The following is a 20,855-nucleotide window of genomic DNA, read 5'->3' on the forward strand; positions in this document are numbered from 1 at the left end:
TATCGTCCCACGCGAAAAACATACCATCCTCATCACCTTGATGAGTGGCAGTCTTCCACAGTGCGTTTTTCGCGAACTTTCTGCCGCGGACTGTAAAACTCTGGAATGAACTGTCACCAGCAGTATTTCCAGACCGATACTACCTGCAAACCTTCAAGAAAAGCCTTCACCTACAGCTCTTCTGATGTTGCGAGTGTCCATGGGCGACGGTAGTTGCTTACCATCAGGTGACCCGTTTGCTCGTTTGCCCCTTATTTAATAACAAAAAAAAACACACAAGGACTGCACTATTAATAGTTTTCCTACTTGAAGAATCATCCTTTTGAGAACCAACACTTTGACAAGATGGTTCAAGATAAACACTATTACGGAGTACTATTATATTATATTCTGTGCCTCAGTGTTGAATTCCTGGCAGGACTTCTCCAAATTATTCTTACTTTTGATGCAACTTGTTGCATTCTAGTTGATGTCTTTGAAATTCTTTTCTAAAAGAGTTTTTTTTTTCTTCTCCAGGAAAAATTGTAGGTAGGTATATTATATGCCGGGTGTACAGGATTTTCCGATCTTGGCCAATTAAATGAGCGGTGCATAGGTATGTAAAATTTAGATGGAACTTGGAAGCCTGTTTGGATGTTTACTGAAAGAAGCAACGGTTATAGGTTCATATTGTGTTCATCTAAATGAATTATGGTTATAATCTACAAAATTCAGTGTTTTTATGAGTCTACACATAACATTCATGGAACCTTTTAAGTACTTACGTATGTTTTACCGGCTTTTATCCATTTTTTTCGTTTTTCAATAAGCCATGGCATGTGAATACTTTTGGCAGGAAAATAGTAAAATTTGAGATCGTTCGATTTGCCTCTATTTTTCTTGTATGTATTAGAACATCCGGGAATACAACAATGCTTGAAAATACTTAAATTTCTCAAGAAATCCTTTAATTTTCCGTAGCTTGACTTGAGCTTGTCAAAAAAAATTCGTAAAAGTTTCGGCTACTCGTCACTAGTGGCAGTGTCATCGCTCTGCACGGTCCCTATACAGCTGGACACTCTTTCAAATATCCCTCTTATAAGATAGTTCTCCTACATCTACCCTCCATACTAGGGATGACGAAAATTAATGAAAATATCGATATATCGATACATCGATATTTAAAAAAATATCAATATCGGTCTCGATATATCGCGAAAAAAATATCGATATATCGGTCAAATTTTTCGACCAATTTGCTTTTTTTAAATTAATTTATAGTCCGTCAAAAAAGTTAAGAAAATTTAAAAGTGGTAACATCGCAGTGTCATCCCTTTTTTCTAAAGTTGTTATTCCATTTGACTAAATTTAGACATCTAAATTATTTAGTAACTAAATTTAGTCAAGTGGAATAACATTTAGAAAGCTAGGATCCTAATTATTCTGATCCTAAATCAGGAGTTCTCTCAGCACCTTCTGAACCATGGTATACCAGGTATACCTCGGTGCAAAATCTTACTTGTTGGTAGCATAATATGCTTAGAATACTTCTCACGAAACCGAAGTCACCACATATTTCCCTATAAGTTTTGAGGAGTTCCCTCGATTACTTATGGATCCTTCATCAGATCGCCACTTTTGTGAATATAATACCAAATTGGGATGATACCTTATATACCAAAAGAAAAATTTTGAAAATCGGTTAACAAACGGCGGAGTAATCGTTGAACATAAGAAAACGAACATAACACCTCCCCCATTTTGAAAGTCGGTTAAAATTGTAGCCTATGTGTTATTCTGATGTATAAGCTATATTATTGTAAAGTTTCATTAAAATCCGTTCAGTAGTTTTTGCGTGAAAGAGTAACAAACATCCACACATCCACACATCCAAACATCTATACATCCAAACAAACTTTCGCCTTTATAATATTAGTAGGACTAGTAGGAAGTAGGATATTAATAGGAAGTAGGATCATCCTGTTAAAATCATAGTAGGTTTATCAAAATGAACATTTTACAATATTAAATAACACAATAACTCCTTTTTACAAAATCGGATAACATTCCTTATGAACTACGCCTTATGTGTCCATTTCGTCACCAAAATTTGTCCCTTATTATGTCACGAAACTAAATGGACGTGACGAATCCTGCTTTGTCGGAGTAATTTGCAAATTGAAAATATTGCTTTCGCTTAAAAAGAATATAACGCAGTTTTAATGCACATTAAAATATATTAAGCTATCAATAATAATATAATTTTCATAAGCCAACTTACCGATTTTACGCAAATATCGAAACCTGAGATCGAAACAAAAGTGGACTTCTTATTTGACTTAGCGGGGAGCACGCTTCGTCGTCACAGGTTTTGAAAAACTTACAGGGGCATGATAAAATAACTGGCCCTTTTTAAATTGATAATGAGGCCATGACGAAGAAATTAAAAGAGTTTTGGTGGATTTACGCTCAGGAGGCCAGAAAAATGCGTAAATAAGTGGACTGTCCACGTAACTCAAAATGTTGACCAACGATATCGTCAAGGATTTTATTGTATTCTTATATTAATATGGGTTAAAATAATAGCTTAAAATAAAATACATATTACAAGCTTTCAAAATATACCTTTATCATAGAGCTGAAATAAAATTCAATAGGGAAAATTTAGGTTGAAAAATTCACAAAACATGTGTGACATGCTAAAATCATCGGATTTTTTGCGAACTTTTACTCATGATAAATTAATTAGTATGGTAATTGTTGATTAATATATTTATTTGTAAAGGTAATTAACCCATCTTTTACGGAAAAAAATATTAATGAAATAGGCTCGCAATATTTAGTGATAATCACTTTAAAAGTGCTATGACATCAGCTTTTCCTTTGGTACACATTTACACGGAATGACTCTGGCGCGATCCAAAGCATACTGAACCTTCCTATGTGTGAATTACTCACAAACGCCGTTGCAAGCGCACTGCCAACGCGTCGGCCAACGCGTTCGCTTATATGGGGAGGCGGCTTGAGATTTTATCTATACTATACCTAGATTAAGTATTATAGTATAGATGTAGTCTTAGCCCGTCATCGCGTGGCCATTCTGTGCTTATTTTCATACAAGTAGTGTGCGTTTATTTTCTTGAATATTTCTATTTGTCGATTATTTCGAAGCACATTATGATACAGGAAAGAAAGTCAATAGGCTACTTGACCTATATTCAATTTCATTGAACAAATACATATTTCTAGTAGAACTTGGCCTAGGAAACCGTATTTCACCCTTATCATCAAATAAAAGCTTATGATTGATACATAAAGTCGATTTGAAAATATGATTTTATGAAAATAGGACTTGGCGTTCATTGAGAGAGGCCTATGTCCAGCAGTGGACAACAATAGGCCTATATGATGATGATGATGATGAAAATAGGATTTGTACTGACGAAAACGCTTTTGCGGTACTTCCGAATTGTATGTGACGTCATTCTATTCGTAATTTAATATATTTTATCTATCGCACTCGTTATATTATATAAGTTTATTTGTACATAAATAATAAAAATAAGCCTAGAAAGATTTGTAAAATATATTTTCTTGAATAATTCAAATAAATCATCAGTTTTATAAATTATCTCCATTTATTGTAGACGGGAAATGAATTGGCCAAAACTTTTGTCCAAAATATTTCAACATTACAAATGATTTCTAATTTCTTATTTAATTCTTTTATAATTTTTGGGCACTTTTAGACGTGTACATTTATCATATAAAAAAAATTTCAATAAAGAGAGCTTAAAATACAAAATGTATGACGTCACACTATGGCGGACAGTGTTTTCGGCGCCATTTATAAGGCATATTTTTCATTTAACATTTTTATGGGTTTCTACTGTGTAAAATATTAAAATATTAGCTTTTTTTGTAATAATGAATGATTATGAAGCGATAAGCATGAAGAAAAAAATGAGGCCAAGTAGCCTATTAGTTCATAATATCGATTAACTATAGTTCAAGTCATGAGAATCCGTAAACACACGTAAAAAGCTATGCAATTTTTATAGCCAAATTATTAATTGTTGTGACATTTTTAGCACTAATGCCTTATATAGCACGAATAAGGAATTAATAAACTTATAAATTATCTTTATATCTTACAAAAATACCGATTGAAAAGCCCAAAAAACGTTGTTCAAAACATACGTATTTAATGTTAAATCCACGTGCTTGAGGCATTCTTTGACCATTCTTATGGTTTATTATTTAGCGGAACCACAAAACTCAACAATATCTAGCATTAAATGTTTACTAAAAACCTCTATTAACACTTTTATTACATGAAATATGCAGATTGCAGACCGACTCCTTTGTTATGTCCTAGTAAGTAGGACATAACATTACACGCTTTTGACGCTTATACACCGATATAAGGCTCTCTCCAGTCTATAGTACCTCAATGGGACAAGTGGAATAAGCGCTGCTATCATACAAAAGTGTCATTTTTGACAGTTCTCCTAAGCAGCGCACATTGACTGACATTGATGTTTGACACATTCAATTATAGCCTTGTCGAACTGTACGCAGCAGCGTTGCCAGAATGTTACTTTTGTAACATTTTACGTTACTTTTGACCCTTGCATGTTACATTCATGTGACATGACTACAGATGTTACTTTTACGTTACTTTTGGTAATTGAAAAAAAAACAAGATGTTTGAAACCAAAAATGCGAAAACGAAACACACTTAGTTTTATTGAGTTTTGTCGTTACAGCTGACAATGCTTTGAATGAACGTGGCGAAAAAAGCAACTAACGCTGCCATCATACAAAAACAAATTTTTGACAGTTCTCCTTTATCAGCAGCGCCCCCGCCCACGAGTCTGACTAGCTCATAAAAGGTTCCGTACCGTGATAGAGCAAAAATAGGCCAAAAATTGTGTTTTTTTGTATAAGAGCTTATGTTATTATATTTTCATTTTAATAGGTATATAAATAATTTTAATAATAAAATAATTATACGGAATCCAAAAAATCATTTCATCTCTATATGTATAGTATGTTTTCGTGCATTCTGGAGATACCCCCCCCCCCCCCCCCCCGCGGCATTTAAAGATTATATAAGTAATACGAAATGTTACTTTTCCCCTCAAAATGTTACTTTTCGCATGACAATAAGTAACTTTCGAACATACAGCTCTGGCAACACTGGTACGCAGTTCTCTGTTCTACAATATATACTAGTAATCTGTGAGTACGGTACTTGTTTTGTTGCCGAATACTAATGATCGAAGCCGAATAGGTACCTATTTTTTGAAGGTATATTTGTGGTAACTGGTACCTACCAAATTAGTTTTCCTGCAGTCTGCAAAAAATAGCGAAATATTTCGAATACAAGAAAAACAAGCAAGATGCAGCCTTTTCTTGGCGCAAAATCAGACATACAAATAGATCTAAATCAAGTCAGAATTGATATATTACATGGCATTAGAGAATGCAACGATCGAGGCTTGATACAAACCTCTAAATGGTTAGCGGAATTAAACTATGCTTTAAAAGATCATAAAATATCTTATGCGGATTCCCCACATACATTTGATGATGGAATATTAGGAGACGACAAAGAGGCCTATAGATTGGCTAAAAGTTATTTTGATTGCCAAGAATATGACAGGGCCGCACATTTTATTGAAAATTGTACCAGTCCTAAATGTGTTTTTCTTCATAAATACTCACAATACATGTCTAGTGAAAAGAAAAGACTTGATAATGCTACTGATAATGGAACAGAGAATACTGAATGCACTCAAGTGTTATTAGATCTTTTATCATTTTTTAAGGTATGAGTAAATTGTACCTAGGATTAGTAACTACTCACTAGTTTTTTAAAAACATAATATTAATTGTATAATAAATTGCAGGCTAATCGTAACAATCTTGATGGTTATCTTCTATATTTAGAGGGTGTAGTTTTAAAAAAACTTGATCTGCGCTCCCAGGCAGTTACAGTACTGCAATCAGCTGTTGCTGCAGCTCCAACATTGTGGGCTGCATGGATAGAGTTGGCTGGGTTGGCTAATGAGTATGAAGCTTTAGACTCTTTACAGCTACCCAAACATTGGATGATGTATTTCTTTGCAGCACATGCATTTGTAGAACTGAAACTATCAGAGCAAGCCCTAGAAGCATACATGACATTAACAAATGCAGGTTTTGAAAAGAGCACCTATGTTACTGCACAAATGGCTATAGCACACCATGACAGGAGAGGTACTATTTCATATTATGTTTTGAGTATATTTTTTCCTATTTTAATTTTTTTTTATAGCACATCATGACAGGAGAGGGACTATTTCATATTATGTTTTGAGTATATTTTTACCTATTTTAATATATTTTTTACCTATTAAATGATGGCAACTATATGACCTTATACCCTTTCAGATGTTGACTCATCTTTGGCACTGTTCCGTGATTTGTATCAAAGTGATCCCTATAGACTAGACAATTGGGATGTCTATTCTCATTTATTGTATTTAAAAGAAAAAAGAATGGAACTGGCAAACTTAGCCCAAAAAGCTGTCTCAATTGACAAATACAGAGTTGAAACATGTTGTGTTATTGGTAAGTTGAAATCATAAAGTTAATACACCTAACAATATTTGCTAATTAACTTAAAGTCAGTGACTATCTCAACTTTCATCCTATTGTTTTTCAGGTAACTACTACAGTTTAAGAGGGGAACATCAAAAAGCTGTCATATATTTTCAGAGAGCTTTATCTTTGGACCCTCAATATTTAACAGCATGGATTCTGATGGGCCATGAGTTTATAGAGCTTCAGAATTCCAATGCATCCATACAGTGTTATAGACAAGCTATAGGTAAACATTTTGATGTATTATAACTTTATAAGCATAATATGCCAGGAGATACAGTGAGTCAGTGAATCTGTAAACAATGCATTCCTTTTTTGTTTTAGACGTGAATAGAAATGATTATAGAGCATGGAATGGACTAGGACAAGCTTACGAGATCTTAGGTTTAAATGGTTATTGCATTTATTATTACTCAAGAGCAGCCCAGCTTAAACCTGATGACTCAAGAATGTTGGTGTCTCTCGGTGAAGCATATGAAAAGATGGATAAAATACCAAATGCCTTGAAATGCTATTACAAAGCTCATAGCACAGGTGATATAGAGGGTATGGCTCTATTCAAGTTAGCTAAGTAAGTAATAAAGTATTTTTATTTAAGTAATTACTCAATTTATTTAATAGATTATGGTGTTAGTATCTAAATAACTGACCAAATGACATTATTATTATTACAGGCTATATGAAAAGTCGAATATGCCAAACAGTGCAGCAGCAGCATATACGGCTGCATGTCAGGATCCTGCAAATGCCGGTAGTAAGGAGATGCCGGCTGCTCAGAGATATTTAGCACAATACTATCTAAGATTTTCTCTCTTGGATCATGCATCTCATTATGCGTACAAGTGCTTAGACCATGAAAGTGTAAGTTATTTTTACTATTTACTTTGATATTTAAATTTAAATGTTACTGCTGTACTCAGAGACATTTAATTACGATTAACCTTTAATTTAATGAAGAGTTTGACAGATAATGTATGGGGCTTATGTCAAAATTTTGAATTAATTGCATTTAAGTTTTTTTTTATGAAATAAGGCGCAAACGAGCAAACAGGTCACCATCAGGTGGGCGGGATGGGGTGGGTGGGCGACAGAAGTTGCTTTCCATCAGGACAGCATCGTCGCCCATGGACACTCGCAGCATCAGAAGAGCTGCAGGTGCGTTGCCGACCTTTTAAGAGGGAATAGGGTAATAGGGGAGGCAAGGGAAGGGAATGGGGGAGGGTAGGGAAGGGAATAGGGTAGGGGATTGGGCCTCCAGTAAAGTCACCCACTCGGCGAAACACAGCGCAAGCGCTGATTCACGCCGGTTTTCCGTGAGAACGTTGATTTTTTAAAATTAATGTTCCACTCTGAGTGCGGCAGTTACACTTTAGAATAACCGAACCTAAACCTAACTTTTTATTAATGACATAACTAAGAAATAAAAAAATATATATATTATCTTTCTTTTTGCAATCGCTCTCATCATGCTCAACAGTTTTGAACTGTAATAAAAAAAAACTATTTGTAAAATCAAATGAGGATTATTTAGGACCCACTACATCCCGAAAGTTTCAGCGCCTTCTAGGGAGCTATACCTATATCACTTCCCTTTGGAATTTATGGCTTCAATTTTTAAAGTATTAACTTAATTACAATTGATAGCCAAATTGCCTTTCAGAATAATATCTAACTATAATTTGTTTCTTATAACAGACAAGAGAAGCTGCAAAAAATATTCTGAAAACAATATCTGAAAAACGCTTGGCTGCATCAACATCTCAAGGAAACAACCTGCCAGAAGATTTACCAGAAGCAATAAAAAATGTTTCAACATCAATGACTCAAGACACGCCAAAAGCGTCATTTTCTAGCCCAAATGTAAATCCAGATAACTTTTCCACGCCAATGCTAACAAGACGAAGTAGTAAGTTTAAAATGTAATCGTGCATCATTTCAATGTACTAAACTAATAAAATGTATGATATTATGTTTACTGTTTTACTTACCTGAAAATAAATCTGACTCTCATAATATATTATGTAAGGTTACATGAATGGTACGGCATTCATTGCTATGCGGATGATACTCGTGGGGATGTCTCTCTCACTTCCCCCTGGGGGGAGAAATGGGAAGTCGGTTTCGGGGCTAAGCCCCCTGCCCGAGGGGTCTGCCGCACCTCATAAAGATGAGGCGGTATTTGGGACGGGACGAGTCCCTAAGTTGGGTGACCGGTAGAGTCACCTCTACTACCAGTGTAGCCTCCCTTCTAAACCCACCTCAATCACCCCTGGCGGTCCACCCCACCAGGTGAGATCAGAGGTTACAGGCAGGTAGAGTCGGGGGTACACTAGATGGTTTTGATGCGTGTGGAGTGCGATGTCTCTCGGTGTTCCGGAGGCTGTGTTGTGGCGAGATTTGGATGTTATTTTGGTTTGTTTTGGGGGAAATATTGGAAAAGTGAAAATGTTGAAAAAGTGGCTATTGAAGGAAATTTCTGCAAGCCAACCCTACCATCCCCACACGTAGGAAATGGATCGTTGGCCCAGGACGCAAAGGACAAAGCCGATCTTCGGGACAAGCTCTTTGCGTCAAACTCGACCCTGGATGACGGGGGGCAGAAACCGCCGACCATACCGCGATGCACGAGCATCATATCGGATATTCGGTTTCATCAGCGCTCAGTGCGAAAAGCCCTCTGTTCCCTTGATATCCAAAAGTCGAGTGGGCCTGACGGTATCCCGCCTATTGTGTTGAAAAAGTGTTCTCCACAGTTGGCTCCGGTCTTGACGCGTCTTTTTCGGCTCTCCTATTCCACTGGCATCGTCCCGGCTTCCTGGAAGACAGCCTTGGTGCACCCGATCCCCAAAAAAGGTGACCGCTCAAATCCTTCCAACTACAGACCAATCGCTATAGCCTCTCTCTTCTCGAAGATAATGGAATCCATTATCAATAGTCATTTCTCCAATACTTGAACGGCCAGGGATTGCTAAGCGACAAACAATACGGGTTCCGTAAGGGTCGCTCGGCTGGTGATCTCTTGGCATACCTGACTTATCGTTGGGCTCAGGCAATTGAATTGAAGGGAGAGGCATAGGCTGTTAGTTTGGACATTGCGAAGGCCTTTGATCGGGTTTGGCATAAAGCGCTGATATCAAAGCTTCCATCATACGGGCTGCCCGAGAAATTATGTAAGTGGGTCACTAGTTTCTTAGCAGACAGAAGCATAAAGGTCGTAGTTGACGGCGAATGCTCGGAAACTCAGTCTGTTAATGCTGTGTGCTGTCGCCTACTCTATTCATACTGCATATCAAATTTATCAATGAATGTTACAAACCAACGGCATTCATTGCTATGCGGATGATAGTACAGTGATGCTGTATATACCGGCTCCCCTAATATTTCTCGGCAAAATGTCACTGAGAGTCGAAACGAACGTGTGTCTAAGGTGGAGAATTCATTGGAGAAGGTCTCTGAATGAGGTAGACGTAACTTAGTCCAATTCAACCCCACCAAGACACAAGTCTGCGCGTTCACCACTAAAAAGTCACCAATGGTCGTTTATCCTCGTTTCGAGGGCACATCTTTAACCATCTCCCCAAGCATTAAGATACTTGGCGTCAACATATCGAGCGAAGTCCAGTTCCGATATGATCTTGAGGGTAAGGCCAAATTAGCCTCGAAGAAGCTTGGTGTTCTTAACAGAGCGAGACAGTACTTCAGTCCGGAGTCCGGACCAACGCCAACAACTCTACAAGGCGCAGGTTCGGCCTCATATGGAATATTGTTCTCATCTCTGGGCAGGGGCGCCAAAATACCAACTGCTCCCTCTGGATCGTATCCAACGAAGGGCTGCTCGAATTGTTGACTGTTATAGTGTTTCAAACAGCTGCCCAGCCCCCTGGAATTACGGCGAGATGTAGCTTCACTCTGCATCCTCTATCGGTTGTATCACGGGGAGTGCTCTGAGGAATTGTTCGGAATCATACCACCTGCAACTTTTCGCTATCGTCCCACGCGAAAAACATACCATCCTCATCACCTTGATGAGTGGCAGTCTTCCACAGTGCGTTTTTCGCGTAACTTTCTGCCGCGCACTGTAAAACTCTGGAATGAACTGTCACCAGCAGTATTTCCGGACTGATACGACCTGCAAACCTTCAAGAAAAGAGCGTATTCCCTCTTAAAAGGCCGGCAACGCACCTGCAGCTCTTCTGATGTTGCGAGTGTCCATGGACGACGGTAGTTGCAGACCATCAGGTGACCCGTTTGCTCGTTTGCCCCCTATTTAATTAAAAAAATGTTGGGGAGAAATTGAGATTCAAAATGGGGGAAAATTTCAAAAACTAGAGCCCTAATTTTAGAACCTAGCGAATTGGGTTAGAGGTGTGAGGGGGGGCTAGCGATATTACAATCGCTAGCTCCCCTACACCCGGTTGGCCGAAATTTGGGAAATAGAGAAATCTTATGCGATAGCTCTACCCAGATAGGTTCCCTATCGACACTAGAGCGAAATCAATGAATTGGTGAGACCGTGAGGTGAGGGAGTTTGCGATGGAATCGCAAGCTGCCGCATGCTCACTTGCCCGGAGTTGGGGTTACTAACCCCAGTTCCGGCCCTAGCGAGGTAGGTTGTGAGGGAGTATGCGATACAATCGCAGGCACATACATTTGACCGAAATCTAGAAAAAGTGAGATACCATTGAAATTCGAATAGCAATAGACGTATACAAGTACGAGTATAAGGTACGAGAAATACAAGAATATATTGCGATAGTTCTACCCTAATCTATGACTCTATCGGCGCTGGAATCCGAGTCCGAAGACTCTGGGGGAATTTTTTCCGATCGGGGGGGCGGGCGTGCCATGGAGCCAGGCTGTGAAGAGAGTCCAGCCTAGAGGCGTCTGCCTTCGCGAACAGTTTTAAGGCCAGTCGGCCAACGAAGTCCTCTAGGATCTCTATCTTTAGGTCGCGGGCTATTACGTCATTCCTGACGTAGCGCGGGGCCCCGGCGGCGAGGCGGATGCTCCTATTTTGGATGCTCTGGAGTTTTTCCTTGTTGGATTTCGTTATCAATTGGTGCCAGGCCGGGGCGGCGTATGTGAGCCGCGACCGGATGAATGTTTTATAAAGGGACAGCCTAGTGGAGGTGGGTAGCGATCAGGCGCGGTCGCAGCATGAAATTTTGGGGTCACTCAATAGTCACTTCACTATTATTTTTTTAAATAATAGTGCAGCTGGGTGACTACTGACTTGACTCAGGTGGTCGTCTCTGGTCTTTTTGTTTTCCTTTTTTATTTAAAATGTTAACTAACATAGGATAAGTTTTATGCTACCTACTAACAAATATGGACTGTAATTGTCTGAAATAAAGAAATTTTTATTTTTATTATTTATTTTTATTGTCAATCGCGATTCGCGGTTTCTATAGAAAATGGCAAGTTTTTTGACAGGGAGATAATGATCGCTACTGTCTACCCCCCCCCTGCTGCGACCGCGCCTGTCTTCGATATGCTTGGTCCGCACACAATGGGTCGGCGGTCCGGATGCGGACCGCGGTCCGCCATTTGGTGACCCCTGGGTTAAGATAACAAGGTCAAAGAATATTACATATTAATTTAATTCTTATATATTGTAACAGATCTGTGCTCAAAACTTAAAAAAATTACAATAAAATAAATAGTCAAGTGCAATCATGTAAAATTGTTCAAGTTAGTTCATTTAATGATAAAATATCGTAACTAATACCTAATTAAATCACAGTTTAGACACAAAATTTGAGAGCTTATTATTAAATACTTCTATTGTAAATAAATTGACATATAAAATTGCAAAAAAGGACGAAATAATTGATTACAAAACAAACATTGACTAACAGGCGTTTGAGCATTAAATTTACATGAATAATGTTATTAATTTAAGTTAGCCTCATAAATATAATCTAAAAATATTACTATACGCTTGAAATATAAGTTATTTGTGCTAATTTTAGGAATAATGTCATGTTTAGTAAAATTTGTACCATATGCTTAATGCTTATATCCTATTCACTACAGGCATGTATAAGTCATCAGTAACCATGACATCATACAGGTTGTTCATCTTTATGCTAATGTAATTAAAACTAAGTAAGGCCTTTATTCTTTACATACTAATTGTTTACCCATAGAACCAATATTGTTATACAATTTTGAGAATATGCAGCAAAATTACATCAACATTAGCAATAGTAAAATACTCAAATATTTAAAAAATATAATAATAAAGCTACGACCAGCAATTCAGACAAACCCATTAATACTATCATGGGATTTTTTTACCTATGCAGCATTTTACAAACTAGATTAATAAAAAGCCTTTACAAATATATATTAAATTCTTGCAATTTATGGGGGATATTAGATTATCATATATATTGGATCCGAGATCATTGAGTCAATGATATTGGATAATGTAATATAGACATATGATTCATTTCTTCCTTGATCATAGATTTTTGACATTTGCTGAGAGATTGGATCCAATACGATCATAGAAATAGGTGTTGCCAGTTATTTAATATAAAAAAGTTTTAAATTTCTTGTTCGTTAATATGTTTCAAATAATGTAATGTAATTATTTTTCTAATTATATACTTCGATAATCTTGCTGAAATAACAAAAACAAGCCATATTAAAAATGACGATGTCTTTTGACAAATCGAATTCTCTGAGATCTAGTAACCCTGACGTCAATACCTGTCAGCGTTAGCACTCTCCATTGGCTATTGAAACCACATATGACGTAAAATAGTATCAATGAAATATAATAATGTAATAAGCAGATATGATCAAATGATCATATATATTGGATCCTATATATGATTATAGAAATGATCCAATATATATGATAATGTAATACCCCCCTAAGGCAGACTGAGGCACTGAAGTCAACATCTAATAGCAAGAAGTGAATAGGTAGTCTTCATTTAAAACTTCTGCAGAATTACATTTCATTTTCAGCTTTTTGGTGCATCCAGAATACTTGATTCAATTGAAAATATGACATCATCTTCTCAAAGAAAGGGATTCTTGGAGTTAATAACTGCTCCATTGTTTGTAGTAGGCTGTAATAAACCATTTATTATGTAACACTCTAGAGTCTAGACAAAGACAAGACGGCAAATAATTACCATTTTGAATTTTCTGTACTACAGCACATAGGAATGATGAATAACCATGTGATGTCAATGATAAAACAATGATGATGTATTCACAATATTGAAATGTACTAATAATGTATTTAAAAAAATAATTCTTAATTATTACCTCGATCTTGGGAATCGCAGACACAATAGATTTTTAATTGTTATGCGGCAGTCGGGTGCCGCTTGGGGATTGATGGGTTATATTGAAATATTGTGATAATTTACATAAAATCTTGGTACATCTTTAGTAATTAGTATAACATACCATGAATGGGTTAATAGGCTGCATAGAACTGCTCCAACCACCATTAAAGAATGGATTTTTGTTCCCAAAAATGTCACTAGTATTTGTGCTTTGAAAAGGATTTTTGCTAGCAACACTTGGAGTCTCCTCTGTAATATAAAGAAATATTTATTATTGGTTTGGTTAATAACTTAAATACACATTTGTAAAAAGTTATACAGTAGAATGTAGATGATACCCACCCATACTTCTCATATTTTGTTTTCTTAGTTCTAAATCTAAATCAGCCAATGCAGCGTATCTATCATCTGTAACATTATGAAATACCAAAAATAAGTAATAATATTATGTTTATAAATAATACTTCTGATTCTAATCTTTAGATTCACTGTTGCGTTACGCAAAAGTATAATACAAAATTGAAAATAATAAGTTTAATCTAAACAATTGCACACATAGTATACATGATAAATAATATAAATAACCAATATTAAGGTTTAGGTGCATTTTGATGTTATATTTTAAAAATATAACAGTATCTAATTTCTATATAACTACACTTACGTGATTGATATTATATTTTAAAAATATAACAGTATCTAATTTCTATATAACTACACTTACTTGATGTTGTACTTGTAGAATTAAAAGCAGTCAATTGAGTTGAATTAGCAATTGGTTGTATGAAATTGTTGTTTACAGTGCTAGTAGTTTGGGCACTGTTGTAAATGTTTGCAGTTGAAAAATCTACAGGAAAACTGAAAACACAACATTGTTAATAATATTGAAGATTTTGTAGACATGATAATATTTTAAACACTTATTAACATGATGAGCATATCTTACTCAGGTACAGGTGCTGGGCTTGGATTCTCTAACAATGGCATGTTATTCGGAGGCATGTTATTCATTATATTGTTAATAGGCCGGGGAACTTTATGACTGGTTTCATTAGCTGGAGTAAAGTTGTTGACTATTTTGGCTAAATGTGTTGTATTGTTATTATTTGCAGACTTCCCAAAATGTTGGGGTATGGACACTAAAGTTGCAGTGCTGTTTGATGTAGTTTTTCCTTTGGTTTGATTTTTTGAAGGTAAATTGCCATTACTGGTCATAATATTTGACGCTGTTTCAAGATAATATCTTTTCTTTTCATACTTGTCTGACATAAAATCTTTAACACTTTGTTCATCGGCAAAATTAACACTTTCACCCTCGTACAGACCCAACCATACTCGTCTGCAATAATCGTTGCCTCTCTCTTTGATAAACTCAATCTCTTCCGGAGTAAATGTAGCCATAGAAATAGACTTTACGCGATGAGGTGGTGTAAGGCCACGCCTAAAAAAATACATAATTATTATTCTCGACGGGGATAGCACGAAAGAAAACAAGGGGTTAGGTAAATAAACTTACAACATTCCTGAACATTTTGAACATACGAATGATCCAATGGTTGTATTTACGTATGTCGGCCCTCTTTGGTTACAATCTAAGCAATATTTATTACCGTTCATTGAAATTAGCTCGCGCAATATTTCTAAATTCTTGTCATCTTGTTTTCGACGATTTGCTGCCATTCTTGTAGAATTTAGATCCAAATCCAAATTGTATCTTTGTTTTTCCTTTCTCTAATCTAGAATCTCAAACCAGGGTTGCCAGATGCAATTTTACGATTTCCCCCAAACTGATTTTTATATTTCCCCAAAATGATACGTTTTCAAAAAAAAAAATCCCCAATAGCTTTGTTACAGAAAAAAAACCCGAATATAAAATTGAAACTACTTTTGTTCGATTTAGTAGTTTCGATCACTCGACACTTAAACAGATACACAATTACATAGGGTCGCTCGCTCGATCAAAAAGACAATTTTTTTAAGGGGGTGACAGACGTGCGAGTAAGTACGTGGACTTATGGCTCGATGATCTTAATCGCCTGTGTGTCAGCAAAGAGCCGCGAGCCGCGAGCCGCGAGCCTGGGGCATGGTAATCCAGTGTGAGCGATTCTCGTGTGTCACGGGTCACCACTCACCGACGACGCGAGCCGAGTAAGTTTGCGAACTTAAAACCCGCGTGATTTAAGTTCGTACGTCTGTCAGGCCTTTTACGCACTCGACCAAACAAACTAAAACAAACAACAAACCCAGCCAGAGACAGACAGTCACAGACAAGACAGAGTCAGTCATAGACTAGCAAATTTTTTTTAATGGCTCTGAATTCTTGCATATTTGCCAGAATGTTAATTGAATGAAAAGCACGTTCGTTTTATTAATTGTTTGTGTTTTTTAGAAGTGCTAACCCCAAAAAATCCCCATAGTGTATTTATTTTCCCCAAACATTTCCCCAAAAATACTGTTTCCCCAAATTTTCGCCTAGAGTCACAGTTTTCCCCAGAATTGCAAAAAAACAATAGAGTTTTCCCCAGAATTGCGAAAAAAAACCCCCAATCTGGCAACCCTGTCTCAAACACAGATTACTAGTATAAATATCTCAAATCAAGTAAAATCCACAGGTAAAATCTCACTTCAGTCCAGAGCATAGATAATACAATATTAAATAGAGAGTCCAGAGACATGCCTGCCTAGCATACGCCAACGAGATATCTCACTCTCGAGATAATTAAAAACTACTCATCTCATAATGTCAAAATCTTGACATTATCTCGACAAAACTCTACAAAAATGTGTTATTTCGATGATAGATCTACGCGAGAAAAAATGTTTGTCATGCTAGGGTCAGTAGAGATGAAGAGACAAACCATCAAACATCGAGAAAGCATGTAGAGTAAGATATCTCGTTGGCGTATGGTAAGCAGGCAGAAGTATCATGTCTCTGCTTCAGTCAAGTAAAATGTCAAAAGTCAAATTTCGTCACAGACAAAAAAGTTCCGCGCCCACCCGGGGAGAGTGGAGACAAGCAAGGAGACAACTGACAACTGACAGAGAGTAAGACAACATGAAGACAAGTGACAATTGACAACACCACGGAGCTAATACGAAGAGGAGCTGGCCCTAAGCAACTGTGCACTGTGATTTTCAACTAGGTCCTCACGTCATCATTGTGGGCGGGGCTTAAGTCAGTACACTTTCAGCGTTTGTCAGGTGCACACGTAACGAGACTCCCAATAAATTGGTGTTTTATGCGTTTTTAACAAGGAAAGGATGAAATATTGTGTTTTACAATGTCGAAAACACTCAGACAGACGTTCTGATAATATAAATACCATCTCATTTCATTTGAAAATAATTTTAAATGCAATTTAAATATAAAAGTTCTAGAACATTTCAGCTTTCAGCGTTAATTATACTACTTGACACTAGGTGGCCAAACCTTTGAAAGATAATACAGACGTAAATGCGTATAATTTTGCATAAGTTTATTACAATATAATCATAATTGAATACTGAAAACCGTTATATACTTAGTCTTAAACACATTTAATAGCTAAAATCGTGATTATATAGCTTTTATTATGATATTACTTATAAACTGCCATCTGTCGTCACCTATGATAACTATTTGAAACGTAAAAAATATCCAGGGCCGTAGTACGTCCCATAATATTCAAGACAATATGACATCTAGTGTAAGATAGTTGAACTACGTACTACGTAGTAACATCAACATCGACCTAAGCTAGTAGTTTGGCTTTTAGCCGATAGATGGAATATTGAGAAGTGGGCGGAGCTTGACACCCCCTCAAATTGTCACGCGTTGTTTCATAAGGAAACTTGATTACAACACCTCCTCTTAGTATTAGCTCCGTGGACAACACAATAGCCGTGTTCAGACTTCAGACCAAAATTACATCTAGTGTAAGATAGTTGAACTACGTACTACGTAGTAACATCAACATCGACCTAAGCTAGTACTTTGGCTTTTAGCCGATAGATGAAAATATATTGAGAAGTGGGTGGAGCTTGACACCCCCGCAAATTGTCACGCGTTGTTTCATAAGGAAACTTGATTACAACACCTCCTCTTAGTATTAGCTCCGTGGACAACACAATAGCCATGTTCAGAACAATGAATAAGGAAACAGATGGAGGCGACATAACTACAAAAAAGTGTGGCCGGCGCCATATTGCCAAGAACTAAACATGGCGGTCTATAGTGATGGGACACTCGGTTGATATTTGTCGAGGACATCGATAAACTAACATGTTATAAGTGAGCGTCCTGTTATATTATATATTATATTGATATCAAAAATGATTTTTTTTATATTATATAAAAAAAATATCATTTTTGCCTATTTTGTCTCTATGTATTATAGTACATAGAGACAAAATAGGCAAACATGTTTTTTTTTTATATAGGAGCCTCCTTAATTTTAATAAAACTATTTAATTTATTTTAAGTTTATTAATTACTAGCTGTTGCCCGCGACTTCGTCCGCGTGGACTTCAGTTTATAGCGCGCGGTGTCAATAAAATTGGTGTCAAAAGCTTTTTAAAACCCTGGTACCCCTTAAATCAAAATACCCAAAACAGCCGTGTAGTGTGCACATAATATGTTTTTTTTTAATTAAACTTTTTTTTAACGCTAAATAAGCTTTAGGTATAAAAATGTTTTATACCTAAAGCTTATTTAGCGTTACACAACTTAGCTGCATAATCCATTACACAACTTTAGCTTTGCCCAATACCCAAATTACCCATAAACTATTTAGTATTTATTATTGGTAGACTGTTGTTTCTGATATCTATGTTGGTACGTGAGTTAATTAATAACATGTATAACAATTGAAATATTAACTCAACATGGTACCACCTCTTATAGAAATACATATGAGCAAGCGATAGCGCGATCTAGGCGACTCTTGGCTCCATCTGTTCCAGTTTTTGGAACTAACTTAATTTGAACAAATTTACGCATAAACACCCCCTTACAACCCCTTTTTCCAGTAAGAAGTAGCCTATGTCCTTTCTCAGGCTTTAGACTATCTGTGTACAAAATTTCATTACATTTTACAATCGGTACAAAAAGTAGTTTTGGCGCTGTTGTTTTTGAATTTGATATCTAAGTTGGTAGGTGAGTTATTACTTATTAGTTATTAACGTGTATAACAATCTAAAGAATCGAAAACCAAACTCAACATGATACCACCTCTTATAGAAATACGCATGAGCAAGCAATAGCGCGATCTAGGGGACTCTTGGCGCCATCTGTTTTGAGTTTTTGGAACTAAGTTAATTTGACCAAATTTACGCATTTTCACCCCCTTACAACCCCTTTTTCCAGTTAAAAAGTAGCCTATGTCCTTTCTCAGGCTTTAGACTATCTGTGCACAAAATTTCATTACTATCGGTTCAGTAGTTTTGGCGTGAAAGCGAGACAGACAGAGATACTTTCGCATTTATAATATTAGTATAGATTATTTAAGTTGCCATTATTGATATCGGGCAAAAATTACCAAAAAATCGGACAAATACTAGTTGTACTCGCGCACGAAGTGTTTACAGTTTATTTTAATTTTACCATCAATTATTATTATTATTATTAAGTATTAAAGTATGTATACAACTGAGTATTTTGTGAACATTTCAAGTGCCTATTTTTTTCGCGATATATCGAGACCGATATTGATATTTTTTCAAATATCGATGTATCGATATATCGATATTTTCTTTCAATTTCGACATCCCTATAAAACGACACTTTGACAGTTTATGTACCTCGGAGAACCGGAACATAAAATGGCGGACCGGCCACAGTATTTTGATTTGGTAGAGACCATTATGCCGAGTCCACTTATAAAAGTCAATGGTTCAGACGGTAATATTAAAGGTAAGACCGCACTAGGCGTAACTGAACTGCAGCGGAACTGCGCGACACGACGCGTCATTTTTGGGTATACCGCACTGCAGCGGTGCTACAAAAATATATTCAGTATCTAGGCAACCTCTGCTCTGAGCAATCTGAGAAATTAGAAATCATTTGTAATGTTGAAAAAATTTTGGAGAAAAGTTTTGGCCATTTCATTTCCCGTCTACAATAAATGGAGATAATAATTATATAAAACTGATGTTTTATTTTAATTATTCAAGAAAATATATTTTACAAATCTTTCTAGGCTTATTCTTATTATTTATGTACAAATTAACTTACGTATAACGAGCGCGATAAATTAAAGATATTAAATTACGAGTACGATGACGTCACATCCAAATCGGAAGTATCGCAAAAGCGTTTTCGTCAATACAAATCCTATTTTCATAAAATCATATTTTCAAATCGACTTTATTTATCAATCACTAGCTGTCCCGGTGAACTTCGTGTCACTTTAAAACCTTCCCTGGACTCCTACGAATTATTTAAGACTAAAATCAGCCCAATCCGTTCAGCCGTTTTCGAGTTTTAGCGCGACTAACACAATTGAAAATCCATTTTTATATATAGATAAGCTTTTATTTCATGATAAGGGTGAAATACGGTTTCCTAGGCCAAGTTCTACTAGAAATATGTATTTGTTCAATGAAATTGAATATAGGTCAAGTAGCCTATTACAATTAATTTTTCCTCGTCCATGGACATTTTAACTGATTATAGCGCTTTCAAACAGGCTAACTGACTGACTATGAAAATGAAGTTTGTCAAACCGCACTGCGCGGCAACGGAACTACACGTCGCGACAAGCCTTGACACTTTTGGTCAGTTGATCAACTTTGCCGCGCAGTTCAGTTGCAGTGCAGTTCAGTTGCGGCGTAGTGCGTGTTGTCTCATATAATTTCATACAAAGAATATTTTGACGCGTCGTGTAGCGCAGTTCTGCTGCAGTTCAGTTACGCCTAATGCGGTCTTACCTTTACTCT

The 20,855-nt window shown here is 36.5% G+C and overlaps 2 protein-coding genes across 2 annotated transcripts; one reads left to right on the top strand and one right to left on the bottom strand.

Moving 5' to 3' along the window:
• The first annotated feature begins 5,232 nt into the window (after window positions 1–5,232).
• LOC121733938 (cell division cycle protein 23 homolog) lies at window positions 5,233–8,601 on the top strand. Its single transcript, XM_042124346.1, has 7 exons — window positions 5,233–5,813; window positions 5,895–6,243; window positions 6,418–6,597; window positions 6,692–6,856; window positions 6,955–7,201; window positions 7,305–7,491; window positions 8,326–8,601. The coding sequence occupies exons 1-7, from the start codon at window positions 5,385–5,387 to the stop codon at window positions 8,551–8,553; spliced, it is 1,785 nt and encodes a 594-aa protein (XP_041980280.1). The 5' UTR covers window positions 5,233–5,384; the 3' UTR covers window positions 8,554–8,601.
• A 4,868-nt stretch (window positions 8,602–13,469) lies between these two features.
• Window positions 13,470–15,684, bottom strand: LOC121733978 (arf-GAP domain and FG repeat-containing protein 1). The gene is made up of 6 exons (XM_042124396.1): window positions 15,457–15,684; window positions 14,887–15,381; window positions 14,665–14,798; window positions 14,283–14,348; window positions 14,062–14,189; window positions 13,470–13,715 (listed from the first exon to the last, which is right to left on the bottom strand). Exons 1-6 carry the CDS (start codon window positions 15,618–15,620, stop codon window positions 13,665–13,667), a joined length of 1,038 nt encoding a protein of 345 aa, XP_041980330.1. The 5' UTR covers window positions 15,621–15,684; the 3' UTR covers window positions 13,470–13,664.
• Window positions 15,685–20,855: the final 5,171 nt, after the last annotated feature.

Source organism: Aricia agestis, chromosome 1 (assembly GCF_905147365.1).
Source record: "Aricia agestis chromosome 1, ilAriAges1.1, whole genome shotgun sequence".
Lineage (NCBI taxonomy): Eukaryota > Metazoa > Arthropoda > Insecta > Lepidoptera > Lycaenidae > Aricia > Aricia agestis.

What these genes read in the sequence shown, in the direction of transcription:
- LOC121733938 (XM_042124346.1), top strand. Translation starts at nt 5,385, where the DNA reads ATGCAGCCTTTTCTTGGCGCAAAATCAGACATACAAATAGATCTAAAT. An exon ending in TGAAACATGTTGTGTTATTG is followed by an intron (nt 6,598 to 6,691) that starts GTAAGTTGAAAT and finishes ATTGTTTTTCAG; the next exon opens with GTAACTACTACAGTTTAAGA. An exon ending in GTGTTATAGACAAGCTATAG is followed by an intron (nt 6,857 to 6,954) that starts GTAAACATTTTG and finishes TTTTTGTTTTAG; the next exon opens with ACGTGAATAGAAATGATTAT.
- LOC121733978 (XM_042124396.1), bottom strand. Translation starts at nt 15,620, where the DNA reads ATGGCAGCAAATCGTCGAAAACAAGATGACAAGAATTTAGAAATATTG. An exon ending in TCAAAATGTTCAGGAATGTT is followed by an intron (nt 15,382 to 15,456) that starts GTAAGTTTATTT and finishes GTATTTTTTTAG; the next exon opens with GCGTGGCCTTACACCACCTC. An exon ending in ACAAAATATGAGAAGTATGG is followed by an intron (nt 14,190 to 14,282) that starts GTGGGTATCATC and finishes TTTATATTACAG; the next exon opens with AGGAGACTCCAAGTGTTGCT.